At 40.1% G+C, this 18,709-nt stretch overlaps 1 protein-coding gene across 8 annotated transcripts in view; it reads left to right on the forward strand.

Moving 5' to 3' along the window:
• Positions 1 to 18,709, forward strand: part of LOC121571232 (collagen alpha-1(XXV) chain-like) — a 516,412-nt gene that overhangs the window by 473,603 nt on the left and 24,100 nt on the right. For all 8 annotated transcript variants that reach the window (XM_041882570.1, XM_041882569.1, XM_041882567.1 and 5 more), the window contains 6 exons: positions 6,698 to 6,766; positions 7,654 to 7,698; positions 8,067 to 8,111; positions 8,946 to 9,023; positions 9,591 to 9,614; positions 14,955 to 14,999. In XM_041882570.1, the coding sequence (XP_041738504.1) occupies positions 6,698 to 6,766; positions 7,654 to 7,698; positions 8,067 to 8,111; positions 8,946 to 9,023; positions 9,591 to 9,614; positions 14,955 to 14,999 (306 nt within the window). The remainder of the gene's footprint in view (positions 1 to 6,697; positions 6,767 to 7,653; positions 7,699 to 8,066; positions 8,112 to 8,945; positions 9,024 to 9,590; positions 9,615 to 14,954; positions 15,000 to 18,709) is intronic.

Consider the following 18,709-nt stretch of genomic DNA (forward strand, 5'->3'; position numbering starts at 1 on the left):
TTTTTGTAGAATTGCAAGAGTACCACATGAGGGTGGAAGGCCTGCTATGTTCTACCAACAGCAAGAGGCTCTCATTGTTAATATGGTCCTTCAAAACAATGCCATCCGACTGCGTGAAATACAGCAAAGAGTTGTTGAACACAATGTAAACTTTGAAGGAATCAACAGTGTCAGCCTTTCTACCATTGACCGTGTCCTCCAGCGCAACAGGGTACGCATGAAGCAAGTGTACAGAGTACCCTTTGAGCACAACTCAGAAAGGGTCAAATATCTACGATTTCAGTATGTGCAAGTAAGTGTACACTCAGACACTTTCAGCGCTGATGCTTACAGTACAATGCTATGCTACTAGCCTACTGTTACTGTAAACTGCACTATATTGTAGTGTATGTAAATCAGGAGTGCATACAAATGCACTTTTGCAGAAGTCTGTCTTTCTGTATCACTTACTAAACTTACTAAACTACTTATTTATCTATTTTTATATATAGAGAGTGTTTGAATTGGATTCCATGGAAAGGCCCCATGAATACATTTTTGTAGATGAAGCAGGGTTCAATCTGGCGAAGAGGAGAAGGAGAGGCAGGAACATAATTGGCCAACGTGCCATTGTGGAAGTCCCTGGCCAGCGTGGTGGCAATGTCACCCTTTGTGCAGCCATAAGTAATCGTGGGGTTCTCCACCGTCATGCAACCCTGGGGCCATATAACACTGAACATCTTCTTACATTTCTGGGTGGTCTTCGGGAGGTTTTGTTTGAGCGTGAGCAGCAGGATCATCAGCAGGCAGTGCATCCTGTCTATGTCGTGGTTTGGGACAATGTCAGCTTTCACAGTGGTGTCCGGATACGCAAGTGGTTCAACATCAACCAGCGATTCATAAATGTTTGCCTTCCACCATACAGCCCTTTCCTCAACCCAATAGAATTGTTTTTCTCTGCGTGGCGGTGGAAGGTCTATGACCGAAACCCATATACCAGGGAAAATCTCTTACAGGCAATGGGCTCATTTGTGATGACATAGGTGTGGAGTGTTGTCAAGGCTAGATCCGGCACCCCAGAGGGTTTTCCCCCCGTTGCCTGGCAAGGGACAACGTTGCCTATGATGTGGACAAAGTCCTCTGGCCGGAACCAGCACAAAGACGTGATGCTGAGGCAGAATGAATCTCTCATTGACTTTGATTTCGCAGTTGCACAACATTTTTGAGTGTACTGTAATTTGCTTTTCATTTAGAGTTTTCTTTGTTCTTTGGGCTTTTGCAGTTGGACTACTGTATTTTTATGCAAGTGCTGAATATACAGACATTCAATACTGTATTACTTGCAGTACTTACAGTATACAATATATTCACTGTACTAAGTTGTGATTAATATACTTTTTGTTTTAATTGCAAAATGCGTTTACTATATACAATAAAAATAAAATTCTGTAACTACATGCCCTGGACGCTGTGTTCTCAATTGTTTTATGTAGTGTCTAATGAACGCTCTGTAGTGTTTATATATTGACTGGCTGTGTGTATGGTCTGAAAGCATTGTTTGATTTTGAGCACAGAGTAAATGGTTTTGAGGCGATTGTTTGTTTTTGCCAGAAGAGTCAGAGGTTTTGTGAATGTAGTTTGACAATTTGGTTTTGTGTTTAAAGTTTGGAGAAAATGGGTGAAGGTTTCAAAAAATGTGTCTTAGCAATCGAGAAAAACTGTATTGCTGAGCGATTAGTTCATTTTGAGGTCGGTTCGGTTTGTAATGTTTTTTTCATTAAATAAAAGAATGACCTCATAGAAATAGAATGAATATTCTAATTCTATGGTTATCAATGTTTGGCATGACACCAAATAAAAAAGCCAGGTAGGAGTTATGACAGGGTAAGAACCAAACTGTTGGTCGGTGTTTCCCAGGGGACCCTAATCATATTTGAATAGATTTTAAAAGATTTTAGAATAGGCTATCTGATTCAGAAAATGCTACCACTGGTAGCAACCTGTATTAGCGCTAATGTTCGCTTTGCACTAGCTAATGCATTTAGCTAAATGGCATTTAGCTAGCCAGCTAGCTAGTTAGCGATTAGAATTAGCAATTAACATTATTTTAGGCACATGCCAGCACATGCCAGCAGAGAACAAGATACACAAACTAATAGTATAATAGAGCAAACATGTGGATTCAAATGTAGAAGCAATATGGAAAGCATCATCGTTCTTGTTTTAAAATAATATGTTGAGTGCATGAATTGACAGCATGTTGAGAGAATAAACAGCGTGAAGGAACTGTGTGCTGCCTGCTTGAGTGACAGGGGGTGGGGTTTGGTGTGTGTGGCCAGGAAACTGGAACCAAGCAGCCTCTTGTTTGAGCAGTGTAGAGAAGAGTGTTGCGGCGAAATATTGTTACGCATTTAATTTTGCGGGGGATTTTCTTTTAGTCGCACGGGTGCTCCCAAAATAAAACTCCAGGTTGCACAGCAAAATATTTCATTGCATATGCGACCAAATTGATTGCACTTTAGAGCCCTGGGTCCAGGGTGTTAGAGTGCTGCATGTGCACATACCAACTCAGACTCAAAAATACAATCTGAGACGCAACCACATGCACTTTGAGGTTCGCAGACCAGGCGGCCTAAGCGCACATAATCTGCAGCTGGATGCTTGTCCAGGCAGTAGGAGCTAGCCAGCCAGACAACCATCTAACAGTATCTCTGTGCTCCCCAAGGAGTCATCCTATTTAGCTATGCTGCAAAGCTGTCTGTCGAAATTACAATTTTAATCCTTAATTAAAAGTCTAAGCCGGGAGAGGGGGGGTTCTACTAAACTGACATATGGAATTGTTTTAAGATGGTCATACCAAGGATCATTTTGCTATTAGATTTTGAAACAAATTAGCCCATAGAAAAGCATTGAATAACAAATAGCTTCATTATATGGATAAACAGATAGTAAAACATTTTTATCAAAAGGAAGTTTGCTCTGCAGTGTCTGTCCTATATCTGAGAGACATAAGAAAGATCAGGAGACTTAAAAAAACAAAATAATGTTGTACATATATTTAACCCCTTATTTTAGCCATTTTAGGCACTAAACTATCTCCATGTATACTTCCATTCATTTTTTAAACTGGTACCCGGCTACCTTCAGACTAGTCTTGTGAGGCTTGTAGGCGTCCTAGATCAAAACAACCGACATGTAGAGAAACGGCAATGTGAAACGGTCTATGACTCTGTCATACAGTACACGCTTTTAGTTTTTGTTGTCCTAGGCTACCTGGCTAAAATGCTTGCTCGCTAGGCCAGCTAGTAAACATTTGCCTATTACATCTAGCTACATATTGAACTTCCATCCTCTCAAGCCAGGGGCACAATGTATGAATTTATGGTTGGATCAGAATCACCGTTATAATCATTGGCCAGTTTGGAGAATTAAGTAAAACCAGAAGTCCAAATTCCTATCTCCAGCCATGGCTAATTTAGGAAAGGCCCGATTTTAGCTAGCTAGCTAGACACTGGAGGACAACAACACAACAATTTACATTTTTTTCTGTAAATGACATTTGCCTTTAGATGTGATTGGTGTGAAGCCAAATCCAAACATGACAGATGTGCTTTTTGTGCCCGTAAACCTCGTATTTAGAAACATAAAAAACAATTGTTTTTCCCATTTTGTTTCATTTGATGAAAAACCAAGCATAGCCTCCCCTCCTCTCAATGAAGTCTGTTTATTTTTTGTCCTGCCCAATGCATTCGCCAAGTAGTCAAGACTATCATAAAGGGTTTGGCTCATGAGACCTTGTTGAAATAAATCTTAATCACCAAAGCTTTATTAAAAGGGATTATCCCCTTTTTTTTATCTATGTAGGCTATTGTACATTATTTTAGCTAGTTCCTGATTATTTTGGATGTGCGCAGAAAACCCTAAATTTAGGCTATATGCCCAACATGGAACGAGAGATGAGATGATCCGATGACACTGACATTTAGAAATATTTCAGTTATTTTCCTGTAACAATTGCTTGTTTTCCGTTTGGTTTTATAAAAAAACAAGCCCTTATAGGCTACCCTTACTATAACGAAAGCTGGTTCAACAGCAACGTGTCTGGTCTGGTGTCTTTCTTATCTTGGCCATGCATTAGCCAAGTAGCCTATCCATAAAAGTTTTCTAAATGGTCTACTCATGAGGCTTTTGCCATCATGCTTTTGCAATATTCACAATTCACATAAGCTTACCTGCAGTGCACAGGCTACTCCACTTGGCTTGTATCCATCCACATTTCCAAAGAGCGCCTCTTGTCCGGTTACCAAATACGCGCTCCTCCAAACATATTCAAATTATTCAGTCCTATAACACCATATCAACGGTAGGCCTAGGCTATATCTTGCTTATTGAGAACGTGCCGCACACATACAGTTGTGGTCAAACGTTTTGAGAATGACACAAGTATTGGTCTTCACAAAGTTTGCTGCTTCAGTGTTTCAAGATATTTTTGTCAGATGTTACTATGGTACACTGAAGTATAATTACAAGCATTACATAAGTGTCAAAGGCTTTTATTGACAATTACATTAAGTTTATGCAAAGAGTCAATATTTGCAGTGTTGACCCTTCTTTTTCAAGACCTCTGCAATCTGCCCTGGCATGCTGTCAATTAACTTCTGGGCCACATCCTGATTGATGGCAGCCCATTCTTGCATAATCAATGCTTGGAGTTTGTCAGAATTTGTGGGGTTTTGTTTGTCCACCCGCCTCTTGAAGATCGACCACAAGTTCTCAATGGGATTAAGGTCTGGGGAGTTTCCTGGCCATGGACCCAAAATGTCAATGTTTTGTTCCCCGAGCCACTTAGTTATCACTTTTGCCTTATGGCAAGGTGCTCCATCATGCTGGAAAAGGCATTGGTCGTCACCAAACTGTTCTTGGATGGTTGGGAGAAGTTGCTCTCTGAGGATCTGTTGGTACCATTCTTTATTCATGGCTGTGTTCTTAGGCAAAATTGTGAGTGAGCCCACTCCCTTGGCTGAGAACCTTGTCTTCTCTGGACAAGCTTTTTTCCGGATGCCCCAAACAATCGGAAAGGGGATTCATCAGAGAAAATGACTTTACCCCAGTCCTCAGCAGTCCAATCCCTGTACCTTTTGCACAATATCAGTCTGTCCCTGATGTTTTTCCTGGAGAGAAGTGGCTTCCTCGCTGCCCTTCTTGACACCAGGCCTTCCTACAAAAGTATTCTCCTCACTGTGCGTGCAGATGCACTCACACCTGCCTGCTGTCATTCCTGAGCAAGCTCTGCACTGGTGGTGCCCCGATCGCGCAGCTGAATCAACTTTAGGAGAAGGTCCTGGAGCTTGCTGGACTTTCTTGTGCGCCCAGAAGCCTTCTTCACAACAATTGAACCTCTCTCCTTGAAATTCTTGATGATCCGATAAATGGTTGATTTAGGTGCAATCTTACTAGCAGCAATATCCTTGCCTGTGAAGCCCTTTTTGAGCAAAGCAATGATGACGGCACGTGTTTCCTTGCAGGGAAACATGGTTAACAGAGGAAGAACAATGATTTCAAACACCACCCTCCTTTTAAAGCTTCCAGTCTGTTATTCTAACTCAATCAGCATGACAGAGTGATCTCCAGTCTTTTGTGGCAGGGCTGAAATGCAGTGGAAATGTTTTTTGGGGATTTTGCAAGAGGGACTTTGCAATTAATTGCAATTAATCTGGTCTCTCTTCATAACATTCTGGAGTATATGCAAATTGCCATCATAAAAACTGAGGCAGCAGACTTTGTGAAAATGTATATTTGTGTCATTCTCAAAACATTTGACCACGACTGTACAATACAATTTACGGGAGCCTAGTATGTTTTATTTGAGGAGAAGTGCAATGCGTAAAGGCCTAGGCTACTCGTTGAAGCCAATTACAACAATGTTGACTGTCAGACACAGCCATTTTTATGCATTGCGTATTATATTTTGCATTGTATTATGTATGTTATACTTGGTTGGGGACTGTGGTATGTGGTTGTCTCGTCTGGCTATCTTAAGATGAATGCACTAGCTGTGGGTCACTCTGGATGGGAGCATCTGCTGAGTGACTAAATTGTAATGTAAATGTTGTGCTATGTATATTTATGTATATTATGTATTTTATGTTGTGTTGTTTCCTGTTTGGACCCCAGGAAGAGTAGCCACTGCCTCGGCAGCAGCTAATTAGCGATCCTAATAAATACTAAATACTAAAAATATTGAGCAAACACTGAATGTATTTTCTTTACTGTTGCTATTACTCGTTACTGTAGCCTAGGCTATTTAATAAACTGTAAAAATCCACAGTGGACTTGGAGTTGATGATGACGCAAAGACTGTCAATTACCTACAGAACTTGAGACAACGGCATGCAGTATTAAGCAAGTGAGTGGCCAAGCCCTCGCCACACTTAAAATGTATTTATTCATCAAAACCCAGCCCTTTCATGCCACCGCTAGCTATTGCGCTCATAATTGCCGCAGTATAAAGCAAAAATATTTCTGACACCCCCAGACCTATAGCCCTACTGCCAGCTCTAAGATTTGCCATTGCATTAGATTTGTTAGAATAGAGCCCAGTGTGTGCATTCATGTAATGATGAGATGGGAGATCCATCCATGGGTAAAGGGGTCAGCGAGAGATAGAGCCCTCCAGGCCCCAATTCCTGAAAGTGTCTTTCTTCTCCACTGTCTCCAGGGCGAGCGAGGGGAACTTGGCCCACCAAGCAAAGGAGAGCGGGGCGAGATTGGACCGCCCGGTCAAAAGGTCAGTGTTGTGGTTAACCCGGGGGGAGGGTGATTGCGGGGAAGCTGGCTTGGGACACAAGAGAGAGAGACCATTCATTGATGTTATTCGAGAGGCACACATTTTAGTTTCAAGCAAGTGCATGTTATTTTTCTAACATTCTAAGCTCTACCTTTTGGATCATTGGTACAGTATTTGCTGCACTCTAGTGGCTTTTATGTTTCCAAACATGCAAGATGAAGCAAGCCTTCAGTTCACAGTTGACTAGGAAGTTTCTGATAGACTAGGAAGTAGACCAGGAAGATTCAATGAATGAAGGGTTTTCCAAACTTTGACCAATTGTAGAGGTCTTCCTTATTACACATTGATTAAGGAACATATTCTGTTTTGTATGCATTCAGAGCACTGGCTTAAATCGACAAAAGTTTTCTAGCCAGGGTAAAGTTGAAGAATGTCACACCTCAGATGTCATTGCTGCTAATGTAGTGCACTTTGTAAGGACAAAGATGGCTGAATTAGTGATTATCATACCAGTAAATATTCGTTTGGAATGAGAGTGGGAACAGAATTGACAGCCTTTTCAAATGGAGTACCAAAGGGAATAAACCCTCCATTTGCATTTACTGGAGATCAAATAAACAGAATTTGATTGGATTTCTTATTATGCCAAAAGGTCATTGAATTTGATGAAGCAAACATGAAAAACTTTATCAAGAATAAACTTCTGGTTAGCCTTCCATGCCACCTTTGGTTTAATATGATATTCCTCTGTGATGTGGACTAGAAAATGTTTAAAGTCACAATATGTAATGTATTTGATAGCCTTGTCTTACTATCAAAAGTGTCTGTTCATACTGAGGGGTCATGTGGTGACTTACTACTCCACTGTTGCTCCTTGTCTCCTGCAGGGAGGGCCAGGAGAGGCAGGGAACCCAGGCCCTAGAGGTTCAAAGGTCATTGCATGACTGCTAATTATTATTATTACTATTATTATTATTATTATTATTATTATTATTATTATTATTATTATTATTATTATTACTACAAATCTACTGTTGCCCTTCTCAATCATATGTATGGCTGATGATGCTTGGCCAACATTGATATATTGAGGAATTACACAATTACAATTACAAAGTGCACACTGCACATTCCCAATGAGTAAATGTTCATGTGGAAAAGATAACAAAATATTGTTTTCAGCAAATGGATAATGTATTATTCTACTCTGTTCTAAGCCACTGTAGGTCTAAGTTTGTGATAAATGACTGTACTCCATGCATATTCATACATCTTACAGTCCTTTCTTACTATAACTCAGGGAGGAACAGGAGACAAGGGAGACCTGGGCTCCATGGGACCAAGGGTGAGTGCCCTCAACAGAATATAAAAATTAAAAAAAGTTGACGAATGAATCTTAAACAGAGAGCAAGAAACAGAGAGCAAGGTTTATACAAATCTCCGCTGTTGAAAACTAAATGTTAGTCTAAAAGAAATGTGAGATAATGTCTAGATGCTTTTTATAGTGGGGATGAAGTTTATAAAGTGCCTGGCTGGGCTTATGAGACAGTGGATTGCGCAGTCAGATGGAACAGAGTAAATAGGCATTGTAACGTCATAGATTTAGCCGGTGGTAACTTGTGGAATAGACACTGGCTGGAATGCGGTTTTAACCAATCAGCATTCAGGATTAGACCCACCCGTTGTATAATTTCAAGCATGATGTTGGCTGCATCATGTTATAGGTATGCTTGTCATCGGCAAAGACTAGGGAGTTTTTTGGGATAAAAAGAAACGGAATAGAGCTAATCACAGGCGAAACCCAAGAGGAAAGTTTGATTCAGTCTGCTTTCCAACAGACACTGGGAGACAAATTCACCTTTCAGCAGGACAATAACCTAAAACACAAGGCCAAATATACACTGGAATTTTTTAAAGAATAATGTGCAAATCTTGTACAATCCAGGTACAATCCAATATTTTAGTATTTTATTTATTAGTTCACTGTTAATACAATCCTGAAGAAAATTTGCAGTCAGCAGTCAATATAGAACATGCACATTTTGGGGGTATTGTAATTAACAGAGGACTACTAAAAGTTAACTATCCCTTTAAACATTGTTTTTGTGTTTAATGATATTGAACTTCAGCCCTTTATTCTATGGATTTTAATAAACATCTAAATGTTATCCGCACGCAGGGACCCCCTGGGCAGAAAGGTGACCAAGGAGCCACTGAAATCATTGATTACAACGGTAACATCCAAGAGGCTTTACAGGTCAGAAACTGCTGGTCTGCTCTCCAGCTTTAGTTAAACATTGTTTTCTGGCAATATTTTACCTGTTGTATTTACATTTTGAGCTGTATTTCTTTATTTCTGTTAGATTAGTTGTTTTGATGTCCCTCTTTTTAACTTAAGTACTATTTTAACTTGGATTAATGGTGAAATATGTTTTATGTGGCACCCACCACAATCTTTAGCATCCATATATATATTTTCTTCCATAGTCCTTGATGGACTTGAAAGGGTATACTTTGGTGCTTCTGTGGAAAGATGGAAGTCTTAAAACTACAGTGCCCTTTAAAACATTGTGACAAGATTTCATTTTCATCCTACTATCTGACTTGTAAAATTGCTTGTGAACATATACTGGCCAAAGTGGCCGTAAGCCATCTGAGTGTACTGTACAATGTTTTCGAATTTTCCAGACAGTTCAAATTCCATCTGGAACAGTTTGTGGACTAGGTTAGCAAGGAGAGAGAACTAAAAAGCATGCTGACACACAGGTTTGTTTGGTGCATAACCAGTTATCTTATTTTTCGCCTCCTCCCTGGCGGACCACAGAAGATTACCACTATTACAGTGACGGTAATTCACCTCTATTCTGTCTGTGTGATATATGAGTAATGCACCTTTGGCCCGGCATGAACCCAACCCTACCCTGCCCTCCCCTGCTCCTCATCCTCTTTTCTAACTAACACATAACTCCCACACATTGTTGCTTAAAGAACCAAAAAAGTTACTTCTCCTTTTGAAATCGGCCTATGTGGCATCGATATGAGTCAGAAACATTTATTCTAGTGTCAAAATTGACTACAAGTGTAAATAGTATAATTTTGGTCATAGTCAGTCTTGTCCAAAACTGATATTTGCGAGATGATTAGGAAAACATGGTATGTAACAGAATTAAGGCTACGCAACAGTTGTAGAAATACATACAGTGGGGGAAAAAAGTATTTAGTCAGCCACCAATTGTGCAAGTTCTCCCACTTAAAAAGATGAGAGAGGCCTGTAATTTTCATCATAGGTACACGTCAACTATGACAGACAAATTGAGGAAAAAAAATCCAGAAAATCGTAGGATTTTTAATGAATTTATTTGCAAATTATGGTGGAAAATAAGTATTTGGTCACCTACAAACAAGCAAGATTTCTGGCTCTCACAGACCTGTAACTTCTTCTTTAAGAGGCTCCTCTGTCCTCCACTCGTTACCTGTATTAATGGCACCTGTTTGAACTTGTTATCAGTATAAAAGACACCTGTCCACAACCTCAAACAGTCACACTCCAAACTCCACTATGGCCAAGACCAAAGAGCTGTCAAAGGACACCAGAAACAAAATTGTAGACCTGCACCAGGCTGGGAAGACTGAATCTGCAATAGGTAAGCAGCTTGGTTTGAAGAAATCAACTGTGGGAGCAATTATTAGGAAATGGAAGACATACAAGACCACTGAAGATCTCACCCCGTGGGGTCAAAATGATCACAAGAACGGTGAGCAAAAATCCCAGAACCACACGAGGGGACCTAGTGAATGACCTGCAGAGAGCTGGGACCAAAGTAACAAAGCCTACCATCAGTAACACACTACGCCGCCAGGGACTCAAATCCTGCAGTGCCAGACGTGTCCCCCTGCTTAAGCCAGTACATGTCCAGGCCCGTCTGAAGTTTGCTAGAGTGCATTTGGATGATCCAGAAGAGGATTGGGAGAATGTCATATGGTCAGATGAAACCAAAATATAACTTTTTGGTAAAAACTCAGAGAACACCATACCTACTGTGAAGCATGGGGGTGGAAACATCATGCTTTGGGGCTGTTTTTCTGCAAAGGGACCAGGACGACTGATCCGTGTAAAGGAAAGAATGAATGGGGCCATGTATCGTGAGATTTTGAGTGAAAACCTCCTTCCATCAGCAAGGGCATTGAAGATGAAACGTGGCTGGGTCTTTCAGCATGACAATGATCCCAAACACACTGCCCGGGCAACGAAGGAGTGGCTTCGTAAGAAGCATTTCAAGGTCCTGGAGTGGCCTAGCCAGTCTCCAGATCTCAACCCCATAGAAAATCTTTGGAGGGAGTTGAAAGTCCGTGTTGCCCAGCGACAGCCCCAAAACATCACTGCTCTAGAGGAGATCTGCATGGAGGAATGGGCCAAAATACCAGCAACAGTGTGTGAAAACCTTGTGAAGACTTACAGAAAACGTTTGACCTGTGTCATTGCCAACAAAGGGTATATAACAAAGTATTGAGAAACTTTTGTTATTGACCAAATACTTATTTTCCACCATAATTTGCAAATAAATTCATTAAAAATCCTACAATGTGATTTTCTGGAGAAAAAAAATCTCATTTTGTCTGTCATAGTTGACGTGTACCTATGATGAAAATTACAGGCCTCTCTCATCTTTTTAAGTGGGAGAACTTGCACAATTGGTGGCTGACTAAATACTTTTTTTCCCCACTGTATACAAATATTGAAAGCATTTAATGAGAAAACCAAAAGGTGTGCAACATGAAAATATTATCCCATTTACATTGTGTAATTTATTGACGGTCCATAACTAGCCCTGGAATAGGGTTGAATACTTGTAGGTAGCAGGTGGTTTAGAGCGTTGTGCCAGTAACCGAAAGGTCGCTGGTTCTAATCCCCGAGCCGACTAGGTGAAAAATCTGTCGATGTGCCCTTGAGCAAGGCACTTAACCCTAATTGCTCCTGTAAGTCGCTCTGGATAAGAGCGTCTGCTAAATGACTAAAATGTAAATATACAGTGCATTCGGAAAGTATTCAGACCCCTTGACTTTTTCAAAATGTTCCGCCTTATTCTAAAATGGATTAAATAAATAAAAATCCTCATCAATCTATACCCAATACCCCATAATGACAAAGTGAAAACAGGTTTTAAGAATTCTTTGCAAACTTATACAAAAAAAGCACTGATACCTTATTTACATAAGTATTCAGACCCTTTGCTATGAGACTCGAAATTGAGCTCAGGTGCATCCTGTTTCCATTGATCATTACATTTACATTACATTTACGTCATTTAGCAGACGCTCTTATCCAGAGCGACTTACAAATTGGTGCATTCACCTTATGATAACCAGTGGGACAACCACTTTACAATTTTAATTTATTTATTTTTTAGAGTATATTTTAAAATTTAATTTGTTTTATATATATATATATATATATATATATATATATATATATATATATATATATAGTTGTTGTTTAAAAAAAAATATATATATATATTTTATTAATTTTTATATTTATTATTATTATTTTTTATTATTTTTGTGGGGGTGGGGTAGAAGGATTACTTTTATACTATCCCAGGTATTCCTTAAAGAGGTAGGGTTTCAAGTGTCTCCGGAAGGTGGTCAGTGACTCCGCTGTCCTGGCGTCGTGAGGGAGCTTGTTCCACCATTGGGGTGCCAGAGCAGCGAACAGTTTTGACTGGGCTGAGCGGGAACTGTGCTTCCGCAGAGGTAGGGGGACCAGCAGGCCAGAGGTGGAAGAACGCAATGCCCTCGTTTGGGTGTAGGGACTGATCAGAGCCTGAAGGTAAGGAGGTGCCGTTCCCCTCACAGCTCCGTAGGCAAGCACCATGGTCTTGATTGGAGTCCTCCTCAAGTCAATTATATTGATTGGACATTATTTGGAAAGGCACACATCTGTCTATATAAGGTCCCACAGTTGACAGTGCATGTCAGAGCTAAAACCAAGCCATGAGGTTGAAGGAATTGTCCGTAGACCTCCGAGACAGGATTGTGTTGAGGCACAGATCTGGGGAAGAGTAACCCAGATCTGTGCATTAAAGGTCCCCAAGAAGCATTAAAGGTCCCCAAGAACACAGTGGCCCGATGGTCACTCTGACAGAGCTCCAGAAGGACAACCATCTCTGCAGCATTCCACCAATCAGGCCTTCATGGTAGAGTGGCCAGACGGAAGCCACTCCTCAGTAAAAGGCACATGACAGTCTGCAGAGTGGCCAGACGGAAGCCACTCCTCAGTAAAATGCACATGACAGCCTGCTTGGAGTTTACCAAAGGGCACCTAAAGACTCTCAGGCCATGAGAAACAAGATTCTCTGGTCTGATGAAATCAAGATTGAACTCTTTGACCTGAATGCCAAGCGTCACATCTGGAGGAAACCTTGCACCATCCCTACGGTGAAGCATGGTGGGGTCAGCATCATGCTGTGGGGATGTTTTTCAGCAGCAGGGACTGGGACACTAGTCAGGGTAGAGGGAAAGCTGAACAGAGCAAAGTACAGAGAGATCCTTGATGAAAACCTGCTCCAGAGCGCTCAGGACCTCAGACTGGGGCGAAGGTTCATCTTCCAACAGGACAACAACCCTAAGCACACAGCCAAGACAACGCAGGAGTGGCTTCTGGACAAGTCTCTGAATGTCCTTGAGTGGCCCAGCCAGAGCCCAGACTTGAACCCGATTGAACATCTCTGGAAAGACCTGAAAATAGCTGTGCAGCGATGCTCCCCATCCAATCTGACAGAGCTTGAAAGTATCTGCAGAGAAGAATGGGAGGAACTCCCCAAATACAGGTGTGCCAAGCTTGTAGCGTCATACCCAAGAAGACTCGAGGCTTTAATCGCTGCCAAAGGTGCTTAAACGAAGTACTGAGTAAAGGGTCTGAATACTTATGTAAATGTCATATTTCAGTTATTTATTTTAGATTTGCCAAAATTTCCAAAAACCTGTTTTTGCTTTGTCATTATGGGGTATTGTGTGTAGATTGATGAGGGGGAAAAACTATTTAATCAATTTTAGAATAAGGCTGTTACATAACAAAATGTGGAAAAAGTCAAGGGGTCTGAATACTTTCCGAATGCACTTTAATTAGTTGAAACAAGTGTATTTTCAGAGGATATGGAGTTGATTTTAAACCTAAGAAATAAGGTGATATCCTGATGATGTTAGTTGCAATTGACCCACTTGTGACCTTGGTGTGGGAATTGTTGTGATCGTTTTATTTTTTATTTTTATCATCATTGTGTCATGTTTATTCTCAAGTGATTCCTAACGTGTGTGGATATGTTTGTGTCTATTCCAATTCAGTCAATTTAAGTGATGAGTTTACAATTGTCTATTATTTTCCTATTTTTTTGGGGCAATAGTTAGGTTTCCATCCATTTGTCTAAAGTTTTTCAAGCGAATATTCAAATATTCCCACACAAAAAAATATGCAAATTTTAAAGGAAGCGATGTGTTTCCATCAAACTGGCTTGTTGCGAATAAAAAGCTGTACATGATGACGTAGTGCACATAAAAAGCACGTTGTCATATACTGAAAAGACAACAACAGAAGTTCTATGTATTTCCATCCTGTTTTTTTAACCGTGTCGATGGTTATGCACAAAGTCTTGCAATAAACAGCAAATGTGCCCACTCTGGTCTTGGCATATGCACTATACAGATGTAGGATTTTTTTTTTTATCACCCAATTTTAAACTTGCAGTGTATTGAGGTTTTACAAAACTTCTGAAGTTTATAATTTCCACTTTGAAATTTCAGTCTTGATTTTCCCTTAAGAAAAATGTATCAACCCCAACAAAAATTGTCATTAATTATAATCCACATAATAATGGACAGAGTTTGGGAAATCCTTTTCTACTTCATCAACAAAACAATTATCCACTCCTTTCGAAAGTGTTTTAGTTTTGTCAAAATGTAGGAAAGTTTACAGACAATTGCTGTTTCCATCAGGCATGTCGTGAGTTTTGTATCCAACAGGTACTTCACTTGCATAAAAATGGTTGGATGGAAACATGGTTACTGACTTTTTATTTAATTGCAGCATTGACTGAATTGGAGTGGAATTGACGCCAACCTTGGTCTTTTTTTATGTACTACATGTGTGTATGATGGTAATAATAATAACATATTTATCTTGTGAATTTAGGGTCCCCCTGGGCCTCCTGGACTATCAGGACCGGCGGGAATCAAGGTAATCCATCATTGTATTGAAATCATGGTTCTGTTTTAACTTCAGTACAGTAACTTATCTGTGCATAAGCCAATGATACACTGTGTGTGTGTGTGTGTGTGTTTGTGTGTGTGTATCTAACACACAGTACATACAGTGCCTTTAGAAAGTATTCACACCCCTTTTCTATTCAAAACTTTGGAAGGTTTCAACTTTCCAGCTGAAATAATACATTTAATAAAAATATTGTATAAATATCCTAAAGCTAAAATATACACGAATAATACATTATCTGATGACATTTATTTAGAAAGTGGCACAAGACAGGGATGTCCTCTCTCTCCCCTCCTGTTTGCACTGGCAATTGAACCGCTTCCAAAAATAATTAGACAGGACTCAAATGTAACAGGTATCCACCAGAGCTGTTGCCAGAGAATTGAATGTTTGTTTTATAGAGTTTGGCAGTACATCCAACCGGCCTCACAACCGCAGACCACGTGTAACAAGGACGTCCACATCCAGCTTCTTCATCTGTGGGATCGTCTGTGACCAGCCACCCGGACAGCTGATGAAACTGGGGGGTTGCACAACCAGGGTATTTCTGCACAAACTGTCAGAAACCGTCTCAGGGAAGCTCATCTGCGTGCTCGTCGTCCTCACCAGGGTCTTGGCCTGACTGCAGTTCGGCATCGTAATCAAATTCAGTGGGCAAATGCTAACCTTCAATGGCCACTGGCACGCTGGAGAAGTGTGCTCTTCATAGATGAATCCCAGTTTCAACTGTACCGGTCAGATGGCAGACGTTGTGTGGGTGTGCGGTTTGCTATTGTCAACATTGTGGCGGTGGGGTTATGGTATGGGCAGACATGAGCTATGGACAATGAACACAATTGCATTTTATCGATGGCAATTTGAATGCACAGAGATACCGTGACGAGATCCTGAGGCCTATTGTAATGCTATTCATCCGCCGCCATCACCTCATGTTTCAACATGATAATGCACAGCACCATGTCGCAAGGATCTGTACACAATTCCTGGAAGTTGAAAATGTCCCAGTTCTTCCATGCCCTGCATACTCACCAGACATGTCACTCATTGAGCATGTTTGGAATTATCTGGATCGACGTGTATGACAGCGTGTTCCAGTTCCCGCCAATGTCCAACAACTTCGCACAGCCATTGAAGAGGAGTGGAACAACATTCCACAGGCCGCAATCAACAGCCTGATCAACTCTATGCGAAGGAGATATGTCGCGCTGCATGAGGCAAATGGTGGTCACATCAGATACGGACTGGTTTTCTGATCCACGCCCCTACCTTTTTTTAAGGTATCTGTGACCAACAGATGCATATCTGTACTCCCAGTCATGTGAAATCCATAGATTAGGGCCTAATGAATGTATTTCAATTGACTGATTTCCTTATATGAACTGTAACTCGATTAAAATCTTAGAAATTGTTGCATGTTGCGTTTATATTTTTATTCAGTATAGTTTCAAATACATGCAATTTAAAAGTTACATATCATGAAATTTCGATTTGAAATCTTTTGGACATCAGCACAACCTTGAGGGAATCTTATTTAATACAGAAAAGGATGTTCATATAATCATATGCCATTTAGCAGACGCTTTTATCCAAAGCGACTTACAGTCATGCGTGCATACATTTTCTTTGTATATGGGTGGTCCCGGGGATCGAACCCACTACCTTGGCGTTACAAGCGCCGTGCTCTACCAGCTGAGCTACAGAGGACCATGATAGGAAATATCTACAAACCTTGTAGAGAGCATATCCAACTGACAATCTCTTAGAAAAAAATAGAAACTATTGGAACCAAGATTTAAAAAGAACTGATGTTGGCATAAGATGGAGGGAAAGTTGGAGCATAACTAACGAAATTACAGTTAACTAAAATGTATGCTTAATCCAGTATAAACTAATGTATGGAATTTATTATACAAGTGACAAAATTCACAAATTCTACAGCACAACGATAGTCATGTCTCAAGTGTAAAACTAATAATGACTCAATAATCCATGCTTTTTGGGAATGCTATAAAGTTTGGAAGTTGTGGGCAGAGCTAGAAAGTTGGCTGTAAGAAGTATTACAATATAAACTTACTTTTAATCCATCTGTCTGCATATTTCAAGACATGACATATGGGGGTGTAGTTAGATACCCAATGGGCTGGAAGATTATTTTCTCACCACTCATTTTGAAAAACCTTATATTAAAAACTTGGAAGTCAATCAATCCGCCATCATTGACACAATGGAAAAATCTAATGATTTATTATTGAAATATTGAAATAGCATGGGCGACTGAGAAAAACGAATTGGTACAATTTAAGACCAAGTGGCAAACAATAATGGAGGCACTAGGGATGGGGGTGTGAGCAGGCGGGTCTGGGCAGGTGAGATGTAGTCATTGTTTGTATGTGTCTGTAAGTTGTCGTTCGTATGTATACGTTTGTTTTTGGAATGTAAAAAAAGAAAGAAAGAAAAGGAAAAAAATTGATTCACACCCCTTGACTTTTTCCACATTTTGTTGTGTTACAGCCTACATTTTAAATCGATTCAATTTAGATTTTTTTGTCACTGGCCTACACACAATACCCCATAACGTCAAAGTGGAATTAAGTTTTCTAAATTTTTACTAATTAATTACAAATAAAAAGCTGAAATGTCTTGAGTCAATAAGTATTCAAAGCCTTAGTTATGGCAAGCCTAAATAATTTCAGGATGTGCTTAACTAGTCACATAATTAGTTGCATGGTTTAACATTATTTTTGAATGACTACCTCATCTCTGTACCCCACACACACAATTATCTGTAAGGTCCCTCAGTTGAGCAGTGAATTTCAAACACGGATTCAACCACAAAGACCAGGGAGGTTTTCCAATGCCTAGCAAATAAGGGCACCTATTGATGAGTTAAAATTGTTACAGGTCTTGGTTTTTCCATTCATGTTTTGAGATTGGACTTTTAGCACATTAGTAAGTAGACTGATGTTTCCGCGTTAGTGGTTTTGGTTGTAGATTGATGTCACACCTGTTTCGTTTTGGTTGTTGTCTGTGACTCTTTTTTAGTTCCCCCTACTGTTTAAGCTACATTATTTGGTTTTCTTGCTGAGGAACGTAACAAAATAAAAAAGCAGACATTAAATATACATTTTGAGCATGGCAAAGTTATTAATTACACTTTGGATGGTGCATCAACTACAAAGATACAGGTGGTCCTCTGTACAGGTGGTCCTCTGTGGTCCTCTGTAGCTCAGCTGGTAGAGCATGGCGCTTGTAAAGCTAAGGTAGTGGGTTTGATCCCCGGGACCACCCATACACAAAAAAAAAATTATGCACGCATGACTGTAAGTCGATTTGGAAAAAAGCGTCTGCTAAATGGCATATTATTATTATTATTATACAGGAGTCCTTCCTAACACAGTTGCCAGAGAGGAAGGAAACTGCTCTGGGATTTCTCCATGAGGCCAATCGTGACTTTAAAACAGTTTCAGAGTTTAATGGCTATGATTGGAGAAAACTGAGGAAGGATCAACAATATTGTAGTTACTCCACAATACTAACCTAATTGACAGAGTGCAAAGAAGGAACCTGTACAGAATACAAATATTCCTAAACATGCATCCCGTTTGCAACTAGGCACTAAAATAATACTGCAAAAATATTTTTGTACTGAATACAAAGTGGTGTCCCCTGTAGCTCAG

Source organism: Coregonus clupeaformis, chromosome 8, assembly GCF_020615455.1.
Source record: "Coregonus clupeaformis isolate EN_2021a chromosome 8, ASM2061545v1, whole genome shotgun sequence".
In the NCBI taxonomy this organism is placed as follows: domain Eukaryota; kingdom Metazoa; phylum Chordata; class Actinopteri; order Salmoniformes; family Salmonidae; genus Coregonus; species Coregonus clupeaformis.